Source organism: Falco naumanni, chromosome 1 (genome assembly GCF_017639655.2).
Source record: "Falco naumanni isolate bFalNau1 chromosome 1, bFalNau1.pat, whole genome shotgun sequence".
NCBI lineage: Eukaryota > Metazoa > Chordata > Aves > Falconiformes > Falconidae > Falco > Falco naumanni.
In genome coordinates, this window is record NC_054054.1 from 103,740,508 (window position 1) to 103,761,716 (window position 21,209).

Consider the following 21,209-nt stretch of genomic DNA (forward strand, 5'->3'; position numbering starts at 1 on the left):
ATCTGCTCTGCCACAGGCGAGACATGCATTCTTGGTGCCCGCTGGAGACGGGAGGGATGGAGGACCCTGGGGTTTGCCTGCTACACTAGATCAGATCCACTACAATTCTTAAAAGAAACAAACAGCAAAGTTATGTTTGTTATTGTGTGAGGATTTCAAGTTTTTCAAATAATGGCATTCAACAAAATATGCAAAGCAGATAGGTTTTGGCAGCACAGGGCACTAGAGAGGGAAGTGACTAGTAGAAAATGCACGAAGTTTCTTTCACTGAGCAATAATTAACTTGCAGCATATGGTGGACCTATTAATCTCAAGATTACAGTCTTAATTTTTACATAGTTATTATTTTTAACACCGTCAGTATATTCTTCCAACATTCATGTTTCAACACCCTATTCAGCATTTTCCAGCCTGAACACAGGGCCCATCTATCCCACCTCTGAGGCAACACCCTGTTTTCCCAGAAAATAATGAAAATATAAACCTCACAATTTTAAGCATGTTTCACGTGCAACAAAAAGAACAGAGCACCCATATGCCTTCCTCCCCAGCTTGTGCTACCCCCTGCCTCTAGAAATAAGCCACAGACACATTTGAAAAACTAGGACCATGCTAATGTAGTATCTGGTATGTTACAGAATAATACAGGCTTAATTCTTCCGTAAATAAATAATAAAATCACTTCAACCACTTGGAAGTATTATATTCACCATAGCTTATGCTAACTAGAGGAAATAATTTTCCATGTAAACAAGCCTTTAGCTGTAAAGATTCAGTATGTCCTTTCCCCCCAAGCCCCACATCCGAACTCGGTTGCCTTGCCTAGACCATTGCAACTGCTGGAAGACTTAAGGACAGAAAGGAGCATTAGAAAGCAGCCTGGGGTAGCCCAGACAGCCCCGAGAGCCAGAATGCCAGCTGGGGAGAACAGACTTACTGGGAAGGCTCCTGCCTCGATGGTGAGCTTCCTTCCTTCCAGCAGCCCAAGCGATGTACCACGTAACACAGCCTTCCCTGGAATCACCAGCACGCACTCACAAAATCTCTGGCTCTCCAGTTGCAGAGCTGTAGTCACACCATATGTTCAGCTTCTTTATAAACCTAGCACAAAGCTAACTTCTTAGATTCTTTTATTTTCAAAGCACCACAAAAAAGCTTGGGAATGAGCTCAGTCTAAACCCACCATGTCTGCAAACCCCGACACATACATACATGCACAGTTGTCCGCAGTTTCTGAGGTTGTGGGAATTTGTAAGGCACAAGCGTTGGTTTCGAGGCTGCTATTACGGAAGTGAAGACAGCTGCTCTCAGTGAGCTGATCCGATGACAAAAAGAAAGAAAAGGAGGCAGACACAGGTCTTTAATGAGACATTTATAAATGATTTCCCAGGCAGAGCACTGGCACTAGCACAGAGAGAGAAGCAGTCTCAGGACACCTTCTGAACTGCAGAAATTTATCTTAAGTACCAAACATTGTAAAGAGCAGCCAAGCAAAGCATAGTGCTTTCTCTCTCCATCAGAAAGGCACTCAAGCAGCAGGGTTTTGAAGTTTCATAGCCTTTTTAAGTGTAGGATTTTTGATCAGGCATCATTCTCACATAAAACCCACTCAGATGGACTCTGGTGCCATTCCTAACCAGCTACGGCACTAACTGAAAGAGATGAGCAGCCAAGCAGCACATTGCTCAAGCAGGTGCACACAGAAAGGCCATTGACTTATTCACTCAGAAATGATGGAATTAGCTCACTACCAATAAAACGTAGAAGAGAAGTTACCAAGAAATAGCCTGGCTTGGTCTATCAAAAGAGTAATTATTACTTTATGATCAGACTGGAGCCAGACCAGTGGGTCAGCAGCTCCAAGAAGAACAGCCTGTACAGGGAACGTGATGCAGAAGTTGCTGTGTGTGCATAACTCAGCATGTTTACTCATGGGAGGTAACCTAAGCAGCCATGCACAAGCAGAGTAGCCGTACCTCCAACAATCCAGGGGAAAGAAAGGTTAAATGACCAGGAGAGCACCTAGTTCGACTCTGACTTTGGCATAGACTGCCTTTGGGCATAGTACTTACTCCAGCTACGTAAGCAGCATTATAAATCTCTCTTACATCCTTCCAGCACTCAGATGATCTGCTTACCCCATTCAAACCAGATTAGCTCTACTGTAGCACCACATTTTGCCGTGACAGCTGAGGAGCCATGCCACTCATACCTGTGCTCCTGCTGCACCGCCAGCTTGCGACCAGCAGCACTTTGGAGGCCTATGTGTCCACAGCTCAAGCTTAAAGCATCCTTTAATTGAAGCCAGGGGTGCAGCTAGAAGGTGCAAGCTCAGGCAGCGAGTGCTCTGCTGGCACCCAGAGGTCTTCCCTGTGTGAAGAGCTAGATATGTAGCAATAAACCACATCAGTAAGATCCTCCCTAGCTTTTCCTCTTATTGACAACAACTTCTTATTTCTGCCTGCTGAACCTCAAAAACATTTCCTAGGTACAAGCACAAGTTTTTATCCAAGTTTCCAACATTAATTTGCTCTGCTTCCCTCTGGCAGGAGTTGGGCTAATCTTCAGAGTGACTGCTCTTTGCAAAAGCTCCCAGCCTGCAGCTGGCACTTTCTCATGTTCTGTTCTCAAGGAAAAAAAGTACAAAAATTTAACACTGGACATGTAATAACAAAGAAGGACGCTTGATTAGCTCCTTATCAGCATGCTGAGAGGCTTGTTTTCAGTGTAATCAGCCATCCTGGAAGACAGCAGAGTTAAGCCACTGTTAATTGAACTGCTGGGATGGTATCAGCAAAAAGGCAAGCATCATGCTTTCTGTCTTGTTTGTATGTTTTCTCCCTTGTCATATAAACATGATATCAATACAATTATACCACCCCTACAAATCATCCATCCGACTTGCCTGAAAGAGGGACACTTTGGGGGCCATAAGCAGCATCCCCAAGATCCCAGGGGAACTGCAGGAGAGGTAAAGACCAACATCTCTTAATTGCCAAACTTGTGCCCAACCCTAGGGCTGCACTGTGCTGAAACACAGCTGTGATTCATTAATTCATCAGCCATTTATTTGTTCAGCCATACATCCATGCGCAGATCACACAGGCTACACATCTCCTGCGAAGGTCATACAGTAGACTGATTGTACACAGATCCACACTATGCAGAATGCAGTTTGTTGGGCTGTTTTAGTTTTGCCTAATCTAATAAAAAGGATATTTGAGAGCAGATTAACACTGAGTCATCTACTTTATTCCAAATATCTGGCTTAAAAAGTTAAGTATCCAATTGAAAAGGCCATGAGCTGTACATGAACAGACACTATTTGCAGAAAATCCAAATCACTTATTTGCAGTGGATGTCTAAAGGTTTTTTTGTTTGTTTTGTTTTTTGAGGAAAAACCATGATCATGATCCAGACCTGACCCTAAAAAAACATGTGAACTACGATATGAACATAGAAACCCACAGCAGGCATCTCAAACCCAACAGCTCTTAGTCTCAGTGATCACCAGAAATGATACATTATACCCTTCCAGGGTGATGGTGGGTGAAGTGAGAAGCGATGGTGGTGGTGAAATCCGTAATGTGAAGCGAGAAATCATGGACAAAGCTGTGGGAGATGACTAGTTGAGTTGTACAAAAATCTCAGCACATGGTCCCACCAGGCACCCTGACTACCCTTGAACACACAGTACGCTCCCAGTCCCAGCACATCTCACTGGTTTGAAAGACTCACATGTGAACTATCCCTCTCTCATGCCACTTCATCAAAACTTTGTTAGATGATCATTTTTATGTTTTTCTCCTCTGAGCACATCTGGCCAGGACAGCAGTCAGTCAGTCAGGATGATGTTCCCACCTCCTTTTTACAGGTCAGGATTTTCTCAACATCATACCATCCTTATCTGAAATTGTTTGTGCAAAGTCTTCATTCTGGCAGACTTCTAAATTCTGGCAGGTTTTTTTGAGCAAATACCTCCAGATACAATAATCTGCAATAAGCAATTATGTGAAATAAATTATACAGCAATACATAAGGCTCCTGTCATCCTCAGGGATGCTAATCTTAAGCAACTGTACAGGTTCAAGTGTGAAATAAGACAAGCACAACCCAAGCACAGGACTGAGACACTTGCCCTATATGTTCAATGACTGCGTACCCTCAGCCAAATTACAAACGCACTAGTGTTTACAGAGACAGCACTTTTGTCAATGAAAAGGACTACGGGAAGCAGCGTCAGAGGGAAGCTGCTGCTCCTGGTGCCAGAACCAGGAGGGCAAAAGGCCAGAAAAACCTGCTGGCCAGGATAACTGTTCCACTTTCACCTCTTGACACACAGGATGACATGGAGCAAGACCTAATTGTCTTGTGTATAAACCACCGATAATAATGACCTACCTCACAGCCCCAGGCTTCGCAGGTGGTGGTAAAGCATTCAGAGTGTCTAAACAGAGAGGTTTCACATGTGCATAGCAGGCTTATAGTTACAGAAAGTGAGAAGGACTTACAGCTCGTGCTTGGTAGGAATTCATAAAGCAGCTTGGAAACACTCCTGTAGCAGCAGTTAACTCCTGAGTAACACTGCCCTGAAAATCAGAGCACTGGCAGTGTGTTAGATCACCTAATTCCTGAATTCTTGATGTAGATTTGGTTTTTAAGAGGTACTTATGGCAAAGTTCATCGCTGCCTTCCTCTGCAACCATTTAAAATCCCCAGGCACAAATATTTCCTTTCTCACAAAGAATTCTGTAAACAAAACCATGCGAATAAAGCACTCTGCTGCATCCTCCAGGCCATCGATGACCCAGACGTAGCACACAGGTTACCTATTTACTGTGCTGGAAAAAAACATTGCCAAAATGATCACATTTGGTAGTAGAGAGACCATCAACTGTGTTCTGAATGGGGTTGCTTAAGTCCAATTTTGACAACTCTTATTATTTTATAGTGAGTATTGCAATATGTGGAGTTTTCTTACAGACCTCACTATCGCATAAAAATCACTTAAAGGGGACATTACTTTCTAGCACCTTTATTAAAAAAATAAGCAAATATCCCACTGAACCCAAAAGAGAGGAAGATTTCCATATTCTAAATATTTTAAGGCTTTTGTGGAGACCAATTCACCTATTTAACTGCTTGCAAGAAGGATGCTCACATGCAGGGTGAGCGTGTGATGGTTAGATCCCACCAATTCCCAGTACTATGTAGCAAGAGCCTGATGCCACTGTAATCCTATGGATTCTCATCCCAAATACATCTATGCCAAAGGGAATCTTTCCTTTGATTTCAATGAATATTGGCTCAGGCCTCTAATGATTAATCTGCTCTTGTAGGATTAGTTCAGTTGTTCGCAGTAGAACATGCGGGAGCAGATTCTGCCCCGAAGCTGCACCCTTACTCCAATGGGTGTAACCACAAGCATACCAATGTTACTGCAGGCTTACACCAGCCCAGCTGAATAGGATTTGGTTCATTATATCCAAACCACCATTAGCTGAACATCTGTGGGAAGCAGATTTTCTTTCCCTGCTGTTCTGCAAGGAGCTACAGACAGAGAGCAGGAGGGCGTCTGACCTCCATATGCCTCCAGCGTGTGCTCACGTCTCGTTCTACAATGAGTGCACTGAATATTAAGGATTAACTGTATCAAATCCTTCTAAAAGCATCTAATGATTAAGACAATTAAAATCAGACTCTCATTTGTCTCTAGATGTCACCTGTAAAGCTGATTAAATCAAGATTGATTCAATGCCCTTTTATATTGCCTGGAATGCATCAAACGACTTCTTGGGAGAGGAACATTGCCAAAGGTCCTTTCCCTTTTCAAGAGGGGAACCAGCACCTCCAACCCCTGCCTAGAAACTCCAGTACAAAACATATTTCAGACTGCAGGATGGCAGATAGAGTGGCTCATGAAAGGGACTTGTGAGCTGAATACAAGCCCTATGCAAACAGTCAAATGGTTGGTCCACAACCATGCCAGAAAGCATTTGGCTTCTGGATATGCAGTGAGGATTAGAAGCAAATACGCAGCATCTCACAAGAGCATCACTCTCCACAACCAAGTAGATTTGTATGGAGTGATGTGACCTACGTGCAGGGCCTTTCACTCACCCCACAGTAACAATGAACACACACACTTAGCTTCTAACAATCACTCAGCAAAGCTTCTCCGGTGCTTGCTGCAGTTCCCACACCTCAGCTGCACTGACCATCCACCACCACGTTGCCCTCCCAGCCCCGCTCCCCCATTTGCACTGCACATCAATCTTAAACCAGCGACTCTCATTAGCAGTTTTTTCTGTTCAGCCCTTGAAAACACACTCTTGTTTTCTTTAGGTATCTGATAATTTCTCAAACAGATGACTGTCTGTGTGTATGTGGATACTGTAGCTCTTACGACCAACTGACAAATAATCTGCTGATACTGAGGTGATCAGAAGCATTTGATCTTAAGCCATGCTGGTTGGCACCTTGTCCTCCCAATTCCCCTAGAAACTGAAGATGCTGTGTACGCAGACCCATTATGATAAAGCAAGACTTCATCAAACTTCGAAGACACCAATGACCCAATTCCAGCAACAATCGCTAATCTCACTCAAGGAATATCTATTCACACTTGCAGCGTGGATTAATTGAGGACAGTGCTCACACAAGAACTGACAATACCAATCGCTCCATGAGGCCCGAAGCAAAACCAGCAAAAACAAATGCTTGCTACAAATAATAGCGGCCTCGGGCCCCATGATGTGGGGTCTTTTCTCCCAATTTGCCAGTGCACAACACCCCAAGTTAATATTAATCAAGAGCCACAAAGCCTTTGAATAGACAAGAATTAGCTCCCTGTGTCTGTGCTAGTCAATCAGCTGCTCCGGACACTACAATCCCATTTCTTTTGTTTCATACAAAACAGCAGTTCAGTGTCTTTCATATTTATTTGGGAATGAGAATTAATAGATTGATACAAAACCAGACAGCCTCAGCACTCTTTCTTGCAGCTTTGCAAAAAAGCCTGTGGTAAGACACTGCCAAACCATCAATGATTACTTGAGAATAACCTGCCGAAGCTCCCTCTTATTATCAAGGCACAAATTCCTCATTAAGGACACCTTCCCTCCTATTTTACTGCAAAATAATCCTAGAGGCAACAGAAATTACTTCTTATTGCTATGCATCCAGTCAATTTACTCCAGCATAATCCTGAGAAACTTGAGGGGCAAACAACTGATTTTCAAGTTAATTTACCAAGATGTTGCTGCTAACCTTGCTGCAGATAAATAAATGGAATGATTTTCCACTGAGGAAGGCACTAATCTCATAGAGGAGCTAAGGCAGCGGTGAGATTTAGACTCCTCCAGCAGAATTCATGCAGGTATAGCTCATTAATGATGGGGCCAAGGTATATGCAGAGACTTAGCCACACAGAATTGCTGAGTCTAAAACCAGAAGCAGCCCTCAGACGAGACCTGCATTTCTAGAAAACAAATCAGAAAAAAATAACTCACTCCCCCCGCCCCAAAGACTCAAAACCAGATTCAACCCTGATAAGAAGATCACACCACACCATTTGCAAAGGAAACCTCTGTTAATCGCAAAGAGGCACCTGGGAGGTAACCCATGGAGTCTGTCCAACTCTCTGTTGGCCTCTTCTCCTTATCTGCAGGTGCTAGGAGTGACTGATCACATTCAGGTTGGAGTGACAGCTCTGATCACGCATCCCACCTAATGCAAACTCAGCAACTGCACTCAGCAAACACGACCCAGCTGCTGCATGAACAACATGAAGCTCATCCCCTGGGGATGAAACCAGCCTCAGCTGATTAGCAACCAGAAACCAAGCGCAACTAACTACCCCAAAAACTAGCACAGCTCAAGCTTATAAAACCCTCATTACAACATACTTAGTTTAATTACTCTATGGAGCCAGTCATCTAGTGCTCTTTAATGGCCCTGCGAGCGCTCCAGTCCACTTTGCTTTTATTTTTAGTGAACAAAAGTCTCATACAGTGTTTGCAAAGGCAGATATTATGCCAGCAGATATTAATAGTTCTGTGCATTTATTTTTCATCAGAAATAATGTATGTACACTTACATGAAAATGAGAAGGCATTCCCAGGCTCCTGGCAATGCTGTATAGTTTAGCTGTCAAAATATAGTTTTTGGCAATACAACTCAGCACCCACTGAAAAGCAGTTTTAGTACTCATAGCCATGCCTAAATATGATATTCAGGTCACAGATACTTGCACCTGCCCATTCAGAAAGACGGGATCCATCTGTAAAATTCAAGATCGAGACTGGAGTCAGACCGGATACATTTAAGTCTCACTGAAAGTGTTAACAGGTTTGGGCTTTTTTGCCTCCAGTGCTGAAGCCCCAGTGTTGCCCCACTCCATCTGCAAATACTAATTTTCCTTTTTTCCTTCCTCCTTTTGCCAGAATTCTTTAATTGAAGAAGAGATTTAAGAACCATAAAAAAACACTGTAAATGAACGCCAGAGCCAGCTGACAGCAAAATGCAGTATGAAAACCAAAACTTCCTCCTCTAACCAAGTTACTCTAGTGCTACTCTGAGCAGACAAAAAAACAGCCTGAAATGTGAACGCTTCCCTTCGCAGTGGCTTTCACCTGTTCCACCAGCTGGGAGGGCTGTGTGGACCCATTCATCACAGCTTCCATTCTCTCTCCATCTTGCAACTCCAGGCAAAAGCAGGCTTTTCCAGGAGGAGAATCACAAAGAAACCAAGGCATACGAGCTTTGTAAGTAACAAGAGCTCCAAACATTATATTGAGCCCTTTGCTAGTGACCCACACCTCTTGCACAGAAACCTCTCTTGTGCATGGGGTTGAGAGCAGTAACTTTCTTCACTTGCAGCATGGGAAATAAGCCAATGCATTTGTGGGAAATCCTCTCCTGAGACAGCTAGAGATGAATTTTCAGTCTATTTTTAAGGAAAATAGTTCCCACAAAGCAGCAGAAATTTTTTCCACTGTTCCAGCTTTATGGGAGAGGAGGGAGGGGGATAGCTGATGTGGAGACCACTCATTAAGGTTAACGTTTTCCAAGAATCCATGTCAGGTGCCAGTCCTCCACTGACTTTCAGTGGAAGTGACTCATTTCAGCTCTCTTTCACAATAAAAAAAAAAGAAAAAAATAAAAAGGCACCTCCATCCACAAGAAGCCAATGCACCTAACCCAGAATACCACCACAAAAAGCCCTTATACCTCACAGGTCTTTGGAACTGCCGGCTCAGATAGGAGACCAAATAACTCTCCACTCTAGGAAAGTTCAAAAAGGACACTCCATGAGCTGGTAGGAAACAGGGGCTCTGAGTAAGTTTTCAGGAAAAGTAGCTCTGACATACTGAGCCAGCTTGTCACACGTGCTATGATAGGTCTACATCATATTTGGTCTCTATAGAAACCTACATCTATGAACTATGAAATTATATATGCATGCACACACAGCATCTTACATTTGCATCAGTCCTCTGTTCTGTTATGTAAGATGTGAGTTGTCAAGAGTACATGGAAATGTTTAATGGGGTACGTCTCCACTGCCTGGGAAAAAAAAAAAAAAGAGTCAAGAGATGGATGAAAGACACTTGACTTTCTACAACAGAATATGAACAGAGTGCTGGGGAAAAGAGAAAGAAGAAATCAAAGCATCTTAGTGTATTCCAGACTAAGAAAAAAGGGAAGTAGATCTACTTGTACTTTTGCAGACAAGACCGATCAACTTACGGTCTGAGCTTAAGGTAGGAGGAAGAAAGTATGAAGCTTTTAAAAATTTATTTGCATCTCATGGCTCTGACAACTCTCAGGTACAACTGGAGAACAAGCACCTTCTTTTGACACCCAATCTTCCAGATGTAACCTTGATGTGGGGTCTTTCTGAGCCAGTCCCAGGCTACCAGAGCCAAGAGACAGCTCAGCCAACAGACTGTACGTTGTTCCAGTTTAATTCTGCACTTGATTAGATTTACGGTTTACTTTTGCAACTATACCTCAAGCTTTTGAAATTTCTGTCTTCCCCCAAGGTAGCAAATTCATAGAGATCAATGTTGCAGAGCTCTGTATTTTGTAATCTAAGCCACACTGGTTTTCTTCCATCAAGCTTCAGGGATCAAGTGGATCACCAAATGCATTTTAAAAAAAAAAAAAAAAATGGCGAACTCTCTTTTGGCATTTCTGGCAAGAGGCAGGTTAAGTGTGGAGGCAAGACATAAGTTCAGAAAACTCCAGTACAATCAGATCCCCCTGGAATCAGGCAAACCCTGACAGTCTCCCAGGAAGCACCCTCAGTGCACAGAGCTCATGCAAATGTTCAAAGATGGCACAAAGCAGAGCTCATGGTTTCTGCTGGGCTTCTCAAATGCCTTGCATATAGCCTCCTTCATGCAACTTTTTAAGACCCGATGTAAAGCTTGGTATCTTTAGAGGATCTTTACTTCCCAGCAGACACCCAATGTATCACAAAGGCACTTTCTTGGACAGTGACAGAAGAGGGAAGCAGAAAAAGCGTTTTGCAATATTAACATTAAACATACAGAAGAAAATTGTTTTCAGCCTCTCCATCTCAGCCATGGTCCCTCTGTACATTAGAAAGGCTCCAAATGCCATGACACTGGGGAAAGCGCTCAGCGCTGACTGCACAGTACCAGACCTAACTACATGCCAGTCTGAGGGCTGTTATTTCCTCTTGATAAAGCTGGGTTATCAGTACTGCCATGAATTAACAGCAGTGATGCACTTAGAGGCCACAGGGCAAGTGACAGGTTAGCAAGACAGAAGAATGTGAGGATGGAGCAAAGCTCCATCACCCTCCTGTGGCCCAGTCCTGATCAATCCCAGGAAAGGTAATGAAATCCAGTTCCACAGCCATCTACCACCACATACTCTGCCTGCAGGCATCCTCAAAGTTTATGTCAGTGCCTGCTGTGGTTACTATTTTAGTAATGTGGACACTTGGCTCTGAAATAGAATTAAACCACTTTGACAGAAAGAAAAGAATATTCTCTTGGAGTTTCTCCCCACCAAAGGCTGAAACTCATGATTGCGCTGCAGCCGGGCCCCACAGCCAGCACAGACGCTGCCACTCTCAGAGAAGGGCGCATATCCAAGTCAATAGGATTTTGGGATGCACGCTTTGCTCACCACTTCAGATTACCCTTGGAAAGGAGAGGAGCAGGAGGCAGCGAGGGCCTGGCCAGGCCTTTGGAGAGATTGTCAGGAAGAACAGCAGGTACAGGCCCTGCGCAGACACAGTGGTAGCTCTTGGGCAGGACACAGAGCAAGACGACACAAGGGATGACACCAAAGATGATGCTACAAGCCCTACTGCAGTTATCCACCTCACATACACTGGGTGAGCAGCCCTGTCGTGCTCTGTTCTCACCTTCCAGGTAGGACCAGCTCGGTGCTGTGATTGCTCCAGCAGCTCCATAACTCCTGAAAGCCCCCCTGCACCACCCTGACAGGTAGAGGAGCAGCAGGCTGCACAGTACCAACCCACCACTCTGAGACTTCTCCCCTTCTCCATACACTCATTTGTCCAGGAATATAGCTCATTTTAGAACTACTCAGGCAAAGGTCACACTCGGTTTGGTGCAGATTCTGCCCACGCTCGGCCGGCGTTGCTGCACATCTATCACAGTGACAAAGGGCTGTGGCTGAACAAGGCACAAAGAAGCTCCAGCAAACAAGCACCGCATTCAGCTGGAAGGCTGCATCGGACCCCAGTGCTGCCTATCTGCGCTGCCTATCCACGCTGACTAACTCTTTCATACTGCAACACACACGCCAACTGTGTTTGCCAAGACACCTCTGTGCAAAGCCTCCGAGGGGAAGACAGGCCTCGGATCTTTTCCTTCATTTTGGTGTTGTTTTAAAAGTGATAAAATCAACTGAAAGTAACTCCATGCCACACTGCAATTAAAAATCCAGCGCGAAGAACCCTGAGAGATTCACAACTGGTAGCTATTAGTTACTTCACTGGAGTCCTTCATTTCTCAATCACAGCTAGGTGCTAGGAGAAACAAGGGGGAAATACAGAAACGGGTCTGGGGAATAACTTCAAAATGAACAGCCAAACCTGGAAACCTTATCCTAAGAATTTCTTTTGTCAGTTTGCACTTCTCTCTAGCAAACAGATATAAGGATGTTTCAATATCTTTGATTTGGATACTAAATACAGAAATTAGTCTTTCTAATATTAAAACCCACTGAAACACAGAAAAGTGCAATTCAAAAAAATCTCTACATCTAAGGCCAAGTCCTCAGCCAAGGAAAAGCAGTGCTGCTCCACTCTCTACAATACTGTATTACACCAAAGGACCTGGAACTCAGCCCATGATCTCATGCAGTGACTGGCCCCTCAAACAAGACCTTGCACATGTGCAAAATACCAAGTTAAGACCATGATTTTTACAATACTGTTCAAGGAAAGAATTTACTGAGTGGGAGAGATGATATATATGCTATCAGTCACTGAAAGAAGAGAAAGCTCAGTTGAAAAAAATCCATGAGCAAAGCAGGGCCGCTGATGTGTAATAATGGAGCAGAGCCAGGGTCGCTCAGCAGCAAGCAGGGTCTTTGCATGGAAGTCCTGTGGAGGGTGTTCATGGGACAAGGTCACATGCCCCAACACAACAGAAACTTCAGAGATGGGGGTTTTTTTTGTTTGTTTTGTTTAAATAACTAACACTTCTGCATTACTCTGACAAGAGAGAACGTTGCCTGGTGACCCTCATTTTTACAATGTCATTATCATAGACTAATTTATCCTAGCATGCTAAAGGATATTTTGTCCAATATTATCCCTTATACTAAAAATGTTGGCTGAAAGGTCAAAGTTTTCCTGCTTCTGCCAAATGCTATGTATTTTTTGGACTGAGATATATAGCAAACTAACCAGGCATGTGGACAGTGGCCTGAACTATTATGGGACAAAAGGCTGACAAATCTCAAAAAGCAACAAGTGACATTTTCAAATGGAAGCGTAACATACTGAACGTACAAGCAATTGATTGGACATACATAACCCTGATGCTTTTCCCCAGAACCAAGCAGAAAGCCTTTTGTAACACAGTGAAATAAAATGCATTACATGCAAAACTTGCACCTTTAATATTTGCTAAATTATTTCTAATTAAAAAAAATACCCAGCAATCAAAGAAGCCAGAATGAGTCTTAAGCAAAACACATCTCAATCACTTTTGAAGTGTTTATTATACTGCATAAAGGCAGTCTGTATGGCTTATTTATACACTGGATATAGATCAACAGACAGCAAAGCATGTACAAGGTTGTCTAGATAAGTCATTATTCAAACACCACTGTTTCAAATTATTCTGTTCAAAGGCACTAATTCAAGGCAATCAGCAGAGGAGAAATCACCTTAAGTGCCTGGTTCTTACTGTTGTGTTATCACAGGCCAGAAGCAATGGCTATAGGACAATGTCTAAGAAAGTCATGGGTGAGGTTCTCATCTGCCCAGTTATGACCAGCTCTTCAAATGTTACCATCTGTAGAGTATACACATGCAAACAAGCAAGACAGGAGGCAGCATCTCCCTCTATCCACTCTAAACACCAGTGGATCCATCTGCCTCCCACCCACTCCACAACCTGCCTGTTTTGTGCATTACTTGGGAGAGGGAGGCCGTTTACTCACCCCACTGCACTTGTTTTGATCCACGCTCACAATCAGTCTAGGTACAGATGAGGAATTTCACATCCTGCTGAACACTGGCACCTTTAGGCCTTTGCCTTTAAGCCTGGTAATCACCTGGGTCAGCTCATGCCTCTGCCAGATCAAGTCCTTACCTTCTTTTGAACCAGTGGTAACAGCAGCTGCAGTGGTCCCTGATGCCCGTCCCACTGGGCTGGAGTGCTTCCCAGCCCTGCCGGGGATTTTAAGTCCACTTGGCTTCAGCATGTTTGCTGCCTCCTGTATCTCAGGCTTGTGTTGCCAGTGTCTCGAAGGGTTGTCCTCGTATCACCGTTCAGGCTTCTGGATGATAGACCTCATCTTCCATTGTCAGGGACCTGGGAGATAAGAGCACAAGGAAATCATATTGAGAATGGGTGGGAAAGCACTGAACAGGCTCCCAGAAAACAGTACCCAGCTCCCTCCTCACATTCCTAGAAGAGTCAGGATCTTTCATTTCTTCTCCTGTAAAACAAAGGTGATCATTTTCCTCATCTCCCATCTCAATGTTACATCCTTTTCTTCAATCTCACAGTCTCACTTTAAACCTGGAGTCCTGGACCAAAGCTGAAATCTCCAAGAACCACTCAACAAGAACATAAATTCAGTTTGGGATTTGAGTGACTGAAACTGTTAACTGCTTTTAAATTCTAAAGCCTCAGTTCACGCATCAGCCAGGACCCAGTTCTGCTGTCGGAGCCCTTACCAAAGCCACACTAACAACCCTCAGCACAACACCTTCGGGGCACGGCCCCCATTTTCACAAGACTTCAAGGCAGCCTCTGAAAATTGACAGGAGAAGGAAGGAAGAAGCCAATGTCCAAGATGGGGCTTTTAGCTCCTCTCCTTTAAAAGCAAATCCAAAACCTTGTTACAGAAAAAGGGCATCCGACCCCATGGATTTCCAGCAAGACTGAAAAAAAAAAAACAACAACCCAACTTTCTGAAACGTAAGCATGACTCTACCAACTATTTATTAGTGAAGTCACATCACCCTTCCCGGCAGGCAAACAGAATAAAACCTCCAAATTCCTTGCAAGGATGTTGCATTAACAAGCACACAACTCAAGCAAAAAGTTTTATGCCAAAGAAAAGAAAAACAAAGGAAATTACTAAGTTGCTTAAAAAAAAATACGCAAAAACATTCCTAATGGATAAAGAAAAATAATCAAAATATTGAGACCATCAGCCCAAAGGAAGCTAAGGCTGGCTGGCTGAGCAGGCTGGGATGCAGAAGGAAGAAGGTGGCAGCAGAGCGAGCCAGGGACAACTCGGATATAACTGCAAAGGGAATTGCAAGGAGAGCAAACCAAGGAGCAGCCAGAAGCCGGGGGACACCCAGACCTACTTCCTGGGCCAAGGAAGGAGGCAGCCTGCTGCAGGCAGCCCCCCTGAGAATTAATGTAGCAAAGATTTGCAGATGCTGCTAGGCGGAGTGGGGGAAGGGGGGATTGCAATAGCGGGATCGGGAAGTGATTAAGGCATGAGTAAGGATTTCAACACAGGCTGGGTCAGTGAGGGGAGAGCTGGCAGGGCTCCAGGGAAAGCTGCAAGCAGACACAGGGGAGGAAAAACCACAAGGAGAATTCCAAAACTGTATTCCTGAAGAATATCTGAGACACCAAAGACTGTTTCAACAGTAAGAGTCAGCTGTCCCACACCAGTTTAGAGACAAGGAAAGGCAGGATCAGCAGAGACAGCTTGGGGAGGGAGCCCGAGTGAAAACCCAAAGGATCAAGCCTTGTCTCTTCCCCACGTACCCCACAAAGGGTGTTCAACACCTGGGGTGGCTTCAGACACCTGCAGACAGCACCAACTGGGGAGTATTTAGCTTACACACAAGTCAGGGCTGTTCACAAGGAGTGGGATGCTCAGATCACATCACCAGCAAAAGGAACAATAGATAAGAGCAAGCAGTTCTTATTAAGGAAGAGAGAAAACAGCCCTCCTGCAACACAGCCAGCAAGGACCAGATGCTGTCACAGAGCTAGACTGGAGGCTGCAGTTTCCAGCTCTACTTAGCATAAAAGAGGGAGACAAGTAACAGAATCTGGAGGTGAGAAATATTGATCAGCCTGGCTCCTCCTATCTGTCAAGCCATCAGACACCTCCCTCCCTCCCTCCCACCCACTCCCATCTCACATGACACATTTTGCCCAGGGCTAGCTTTGATTTTACAGACCAACTCAATTTCTAGCACTTCTGGTGGCAGGTGATGTGGTCTAACAAGAGAGCTTGCCGCGTCTCCATCACCTTCAACCTGCAGGTTTGCTTTCTTCACGATATGCCCTTACTCCTAGATTCACACGTCACATCGCTCCGTCCTACCTTTTGGTTGCAAGGTTTGATGCTGTACTTGCAATTAAGCAAGCTGGGGATGCTGGTTCTTCCACATAAAACATGATGGTTGGTTGAATCCACAACCAGGAATATGGATGGGGGAAGGAGGATAAAAGGACACGAGAAGGATAAAATAGTAGTAGAGAAGATTTTAAGCAGGGAAGCATGCAAAAGAATAAAAATATTTTACAGTGTTTTCAGGCCTTTGTTAGAGGGAGTCTCTAGATCCCTAATTTTACAGCCAGAACCACACAAACTTTAGGGAGACAGTGAATTTAGTCTGCTCCTCTATTTTGTTGCCCATCTATGAAGAGACAGGGAACTTCATTTCATTCTCCCTCTGCTACTCATTATCCCTGAAGATCAGCTGGCCACACAAATCACAGGATGTTGTGATATTCTGCTCATTCTCAGGATGACTGGATTTTATTTTTATGCAGGGGGAGAGAAATAAGAGGAAGTGCATTCCCACTGCATAAAGATTCCTGCCAGAAACCTTTATGCAAACACATTTGCCTTCAACATACTAATGCTGAAAAACAAACGAACTCCACAGGCTGCTAATTAAGCTACCCTCCAAACAGATAGCCTCTTTTATCCTGAAATACAATCACTACTAGTTCACAGCCACACTCATTGGGGTCTCCACACTCCACAATGGATTCAAAAACCTCTGAAGTGCTACCCTGCATCAGTCAGATACTCCCTCTCCAGCTACGCTCGCTGCATAGCAGGTCGCAGAAAATGGGGGGGAACTCACCTATCTGAAGGGTCATTCCCATCTCCACAAGCTGCAGACTGACTAAAGCCAGGTAACAGGGACAAGTGCCTTAGTGTATACCTGCACACTCATTACCACACAGGTAAATGAGGATGAACTTAAGTCAATTTTACTATAAATGCAGCTTGTTAGAAATAAATACATTAAAAAAAACAACAAAACAAAACAAAAAACCAAACAAACATACATCTGGAACATTTTTAAAGAAGTCTATGCCTGCTGCTAAGGATAGATCTTCCTTCTCTGTCACTAGTTTCTCCCCTATTTCAACACCAAAATGTGAGCAGATTTTTAGGAAGCTCTGAATGCCAAGCATGGAACTCTTCCAAATTACACCATTAGGTCATCTTCACCACTCAGAGCAGTGCTGCTCTGAACCATCCAAGTCCCATGTCAGCTCCCAACCAAGTGATGCATCTTTTGTGCTGCACAAATAGCCTTGCCCTGGGACATAGGCCAGTATCTCCACAGGGCTCTGCCCTGCTCCATTAGAGATAACAACCTGCTCTGAGCTCCTGCATTGTACCTTCAGCATCCCAACAGGCTCTATTAACAGAGCCTTTCTGGAATGAAAAAAAAAAAAAAACCCCAACAAAATCTCTCCATTTCCAGTAGTAGATGCTGAACACAGGCAAATATGATGATGCATGTGGCCTAAGAAACACATGACACATTTTCTCTTTCCTATTCCCTATATTACCTGCACAGGCTGTAACCTTTGCCTTCCCATATAACTTCATGGAGATGTGACTTTCTCCAGAGACACAGTAAAAGAAAAACCCAACATATGCCCCTGTGGATACTCTGGGGCCACCAGCTCTGCTTTATTTTGTTTTTCTTCCTTTTCTAAGATGACACAGATTAAAAGGATTTTCTAGGTCTCTGCTAGATTCTTCCTGCAATCTTTTCATACTGGGATGAATGGTTCTGTCTGTTCCCACAATCAAGAAAAGCATCCCAGGAATGCACAATATGAAAGCCTGCTTCAAATGGCCAAAATATTCTGTTCTCCATTTTTCCATCAGAAAAGAGGACAGCTGGATCTGAGTCACCCAGGCTCAGAATCAAAAAAGGGAACAGTTCTCAACCAAGTACAGATATACATCCAAAACATATCTTTTACCAGGAGCAACACATGGATATGGACATACAAGTATCCACAATGCTGGCCAGGCATCAGAACAGCACACAGTAAAACAGAAAAACAATTGGGAGGTGCTTAGACTTCAATTATTTCTCAAATGTGGTAGAGGAATAATAACACAAGGGTTGGAAGCAAAAGCCTTTGTCAGTCTTGGCAATATAGCTTAGCCACAAGGTTCTTTGCATCATCCATCCCTCCTGCCCTCGACAAGGCACATGAGTACTGGCTTGCCACGTGGAATACCACCCCATTCAAGAAGGACATAACAAAGCAGGCTCAAAGATTCAACACACTCCCCCAGAAGAAAGCCTTCATGGGTACACACCCATCAAAGGATCTGTTCACCTCAACATATTGAGCAAAACAACTGCAAGACACAGGAACAGGTTTCCAGATACCAGATTGAGTCAGCCTGAATCCCGTCCTGCGCCTGGTGGTTCCTTCTGGATGGATCTAGACATAAGAAGTGTTTACCCAACATGAAACCTGAGGCAAGGCACAGGGATTTCATTCTGAATGCAGACCCAATTGGAATTTAGATCACCTGTATCTGAACATTACTGTAACAGTTGGGTACCTGCAATATTTTGGGAAGAATTAGCTCCTTATTTCTTAAAATTAAACATGTAGACAAAAAAGTGAGAACCAAAATTTAGGTTTCTAATTTTCTGAATTTGGAAATCCACATGCAAGAAATAAAATTTTAAGTTTGCAGTCAGTCATGCGCACACCTTTTCAGGGCAAGGGCCAATTACAAAAAGGTAAAGAACAGCATCTAGTTATCAGACTGAGGAAATTGAGGTTATGTTGTACAGAAGGTTAATGATAAACAAAGACAATGCAGGGAAGCACTAAAACACTTTTTTTTTCCTTTTAAATTATCTTGAAGTCATTGATTATTTGCATGAGTCAAAGACAACTATTTGGATAGGGAAAGGTTTACACAATAGAAGTCTTCCTGTTTTTAGCCACTCCCATCTAAGATAATCTTTTGACAAGTAATTCTTTGTGCCATTATTTAAAACACTATGCCAGCTTTCCTCATGTTCGTACTAAAGACGAGGAACACCAGGACATGGGACGCAGCCCTATGGCAGCACATCTCCAAGCAGAGTTTCAGCCATTTCAAGGGCTATCATAAGACGTGGTGGTGTGGCTGAATCTGCACAAAGACTCTTGCATTAATAATAAAGACACAGCTTGGGAAGACCAGGAATTCTGTCTGCAGCTGCTCCGACAACGTAATAACAGTGACTCCATATGGAGTAATGGAAAGTGCATTTCACGCCTGCAAGGTAAATCCCCATCATCTATAGGAAAGAGAAATAATCCCACATGCTGCTGTACAATGCACAGCTGGGGAAGATCCAACAGCACTTTGGTTTCCACACATCCTTTGCATGCATGTTCAGGAGAGTTAAATGTTCAAGCAGGAACTTAATTCTCTATCCATGTTCTGGCTTTGTATTTCAGAAAGAGTACAGAGCACACTACCCATGCAAAATTTCCCAGTGAAAACAGCATTACTGCTTGCAGAAGCCTTCAACATCAGGCACTGTAAATGCTGAAAACAATACCTGAAGCCCGACACCTCGCTGGAAACAAACTGCTAGAGAAGAATTTGGTCCACTGATTGCTGGAGGAGCTTTGCCCTCACTTCAACAATAAGCAGACAGAATAAAGGCAAAAAGCTTTCAGTGCCAACTCTGGTATTCATTTATTAGGCCTTACACAAATCCTTTACTCACCTAAAGATATTGATTTTATTTTAAGTTACGTAAAGTTATTTCATCTCTTGTTTCTAAGCATTTGGGTGCATCCGCTTCATATTTCCCAGCTTTTCTGCACCTTCCCCACCCCAGGAAAATGAGATTTTCAGGCAATAAAGCTTCATCTCCTAGACTCATTACTCTAGCATAACATCACTGCCAAACTGATGGCATGGCAGAGGCAAGGGCAGGTCAAGGTGTGGTGCCCCAGGCTCATGACCCCACAACGCTGGCCATGCTGCAAAGATGAGCCAAGGGGTTTAAGAACAGAATTTTGCCTTGAAATCAAAAATCCAAAGGCCAGGCTCAAGCGGCTCAGTCTTCTGCAAAAGGGACAGGAAATGAATCCAATCAACATAGAGACAGGATCTGATAAAGCCAAACTGCAGCTTTGCTAACAGAGACCATGATTATGCTGAGAAGAAAGGGCAATTTTATCTTTTAATTCCTTAAGATGTTCCATCCGAACCAAGGTAATCATACCATCATCTTCTCACTTCTCCGATTAGTTCCTCCTTCCGACAAGCAATCAGAAATCTATTTCTGAAGCACGTGGCAGATTAGGATTAAATCCTTTCACTTAATTGAAGTACAGAGGAAATAAGAGATGCTCATTCTTAATTCATGTCAGACTCTTCTCCCAAGAAAACCTTTCCTCCTCCCATAGAGGGAATGGAGGTAGAGTACTACAGGAATGAAAGGAAGGAGTATATTAGCTTGGTTACACACAGGGAAAACCAGGGGAACCTGTATCCTCTGTCAGTTATCAGTGTTTTTTTCTCCCTTGCAGCTGAGAATTCACACAGGTTCTTCAGCCATGAACTCTGTTGTTAGTATGTAGCCTCCCTTATACATGTCTGAAAAGTTGTTAATCTCTAAAAAAGCCTGTGTTCGCTCCTCTTTCCCGCTCAGGTTTTGTAAAGATTAGCACAGAATGCAAAAGGTCCTAGAGGTCTTTTATTTAAAAACTTAAGACATTTTTTTAAACTAGCTTTAACCACTATGATAATCAGCCTGTGATTTGGTTACAAAACAATGGTTATTAAAGGAAGAATGTGCAAAAACACACCACTGCACTCCAACTAAAAACCACAATGCAAAACCTGAGGCAAAGTGGGGCAAAAAAACCAAAGGACATTCAAGGAAGTCATCACATACAAACTGGGAAGTAATTATGGGCTTGCTGATGAGCTCATGCTCCCCAGGCTGGCAAAATGCCTACTGAAAACTGGCACAGTAGATCGCAACAATTCGGCGCTAATTGCAGAGCAAAACTATCTCTAATTTGTGGGGGGAAATCCTGGGTATGGTCTTGGATCTACATAAGTTTATGCACCCTGGAGTTAAGCCCTGGGGGCAGGGGTCACTGTGCCTACAGAAATATATAGGGGCATGACAGCAAAACTGCACAGCTCACATGGGAAGGGAGCAGAATATACACAGAGATTTCAGAACTGAT

The 21,209-nt window shown here is 43.6% G+C and overlaps 1 protein-coding gene across 9 annotated transcripts in view; it reads right to left on the minus strand.

Annotated features, from left to right (window-relative positions):
- CLIP2 (CAP-Gly domain containing linker protein 2) overlaps nt 1-21,209 on the minus strand; it is a 104,537-nt gene that overhangs the window by 52,902 nt on the left and 30,426 nt on the right. For 8 of the 9 annotated variants that reach the window (XR_005830722.1, XR_005830720.1, XM_040613570.1 and 5 more), the window contains one exon: nt 13,833-14,054. Coding sequence is in view for 7 of the 9 variants with exons in the window: in XM_040613570.1 (XP_040469504.1) it covers nt 13,833-13,944 (112 nt within the window). In the remaining 2 variants the exon portion in view is untranslated. Of the gene's footprint in view, nt 1-13,832; nt 14,055-14,422; nt 14,731-21,209 lie in introns of those variants that run through there. The other variant, XM_040613563.1, reaches the window with a different exon arrangement.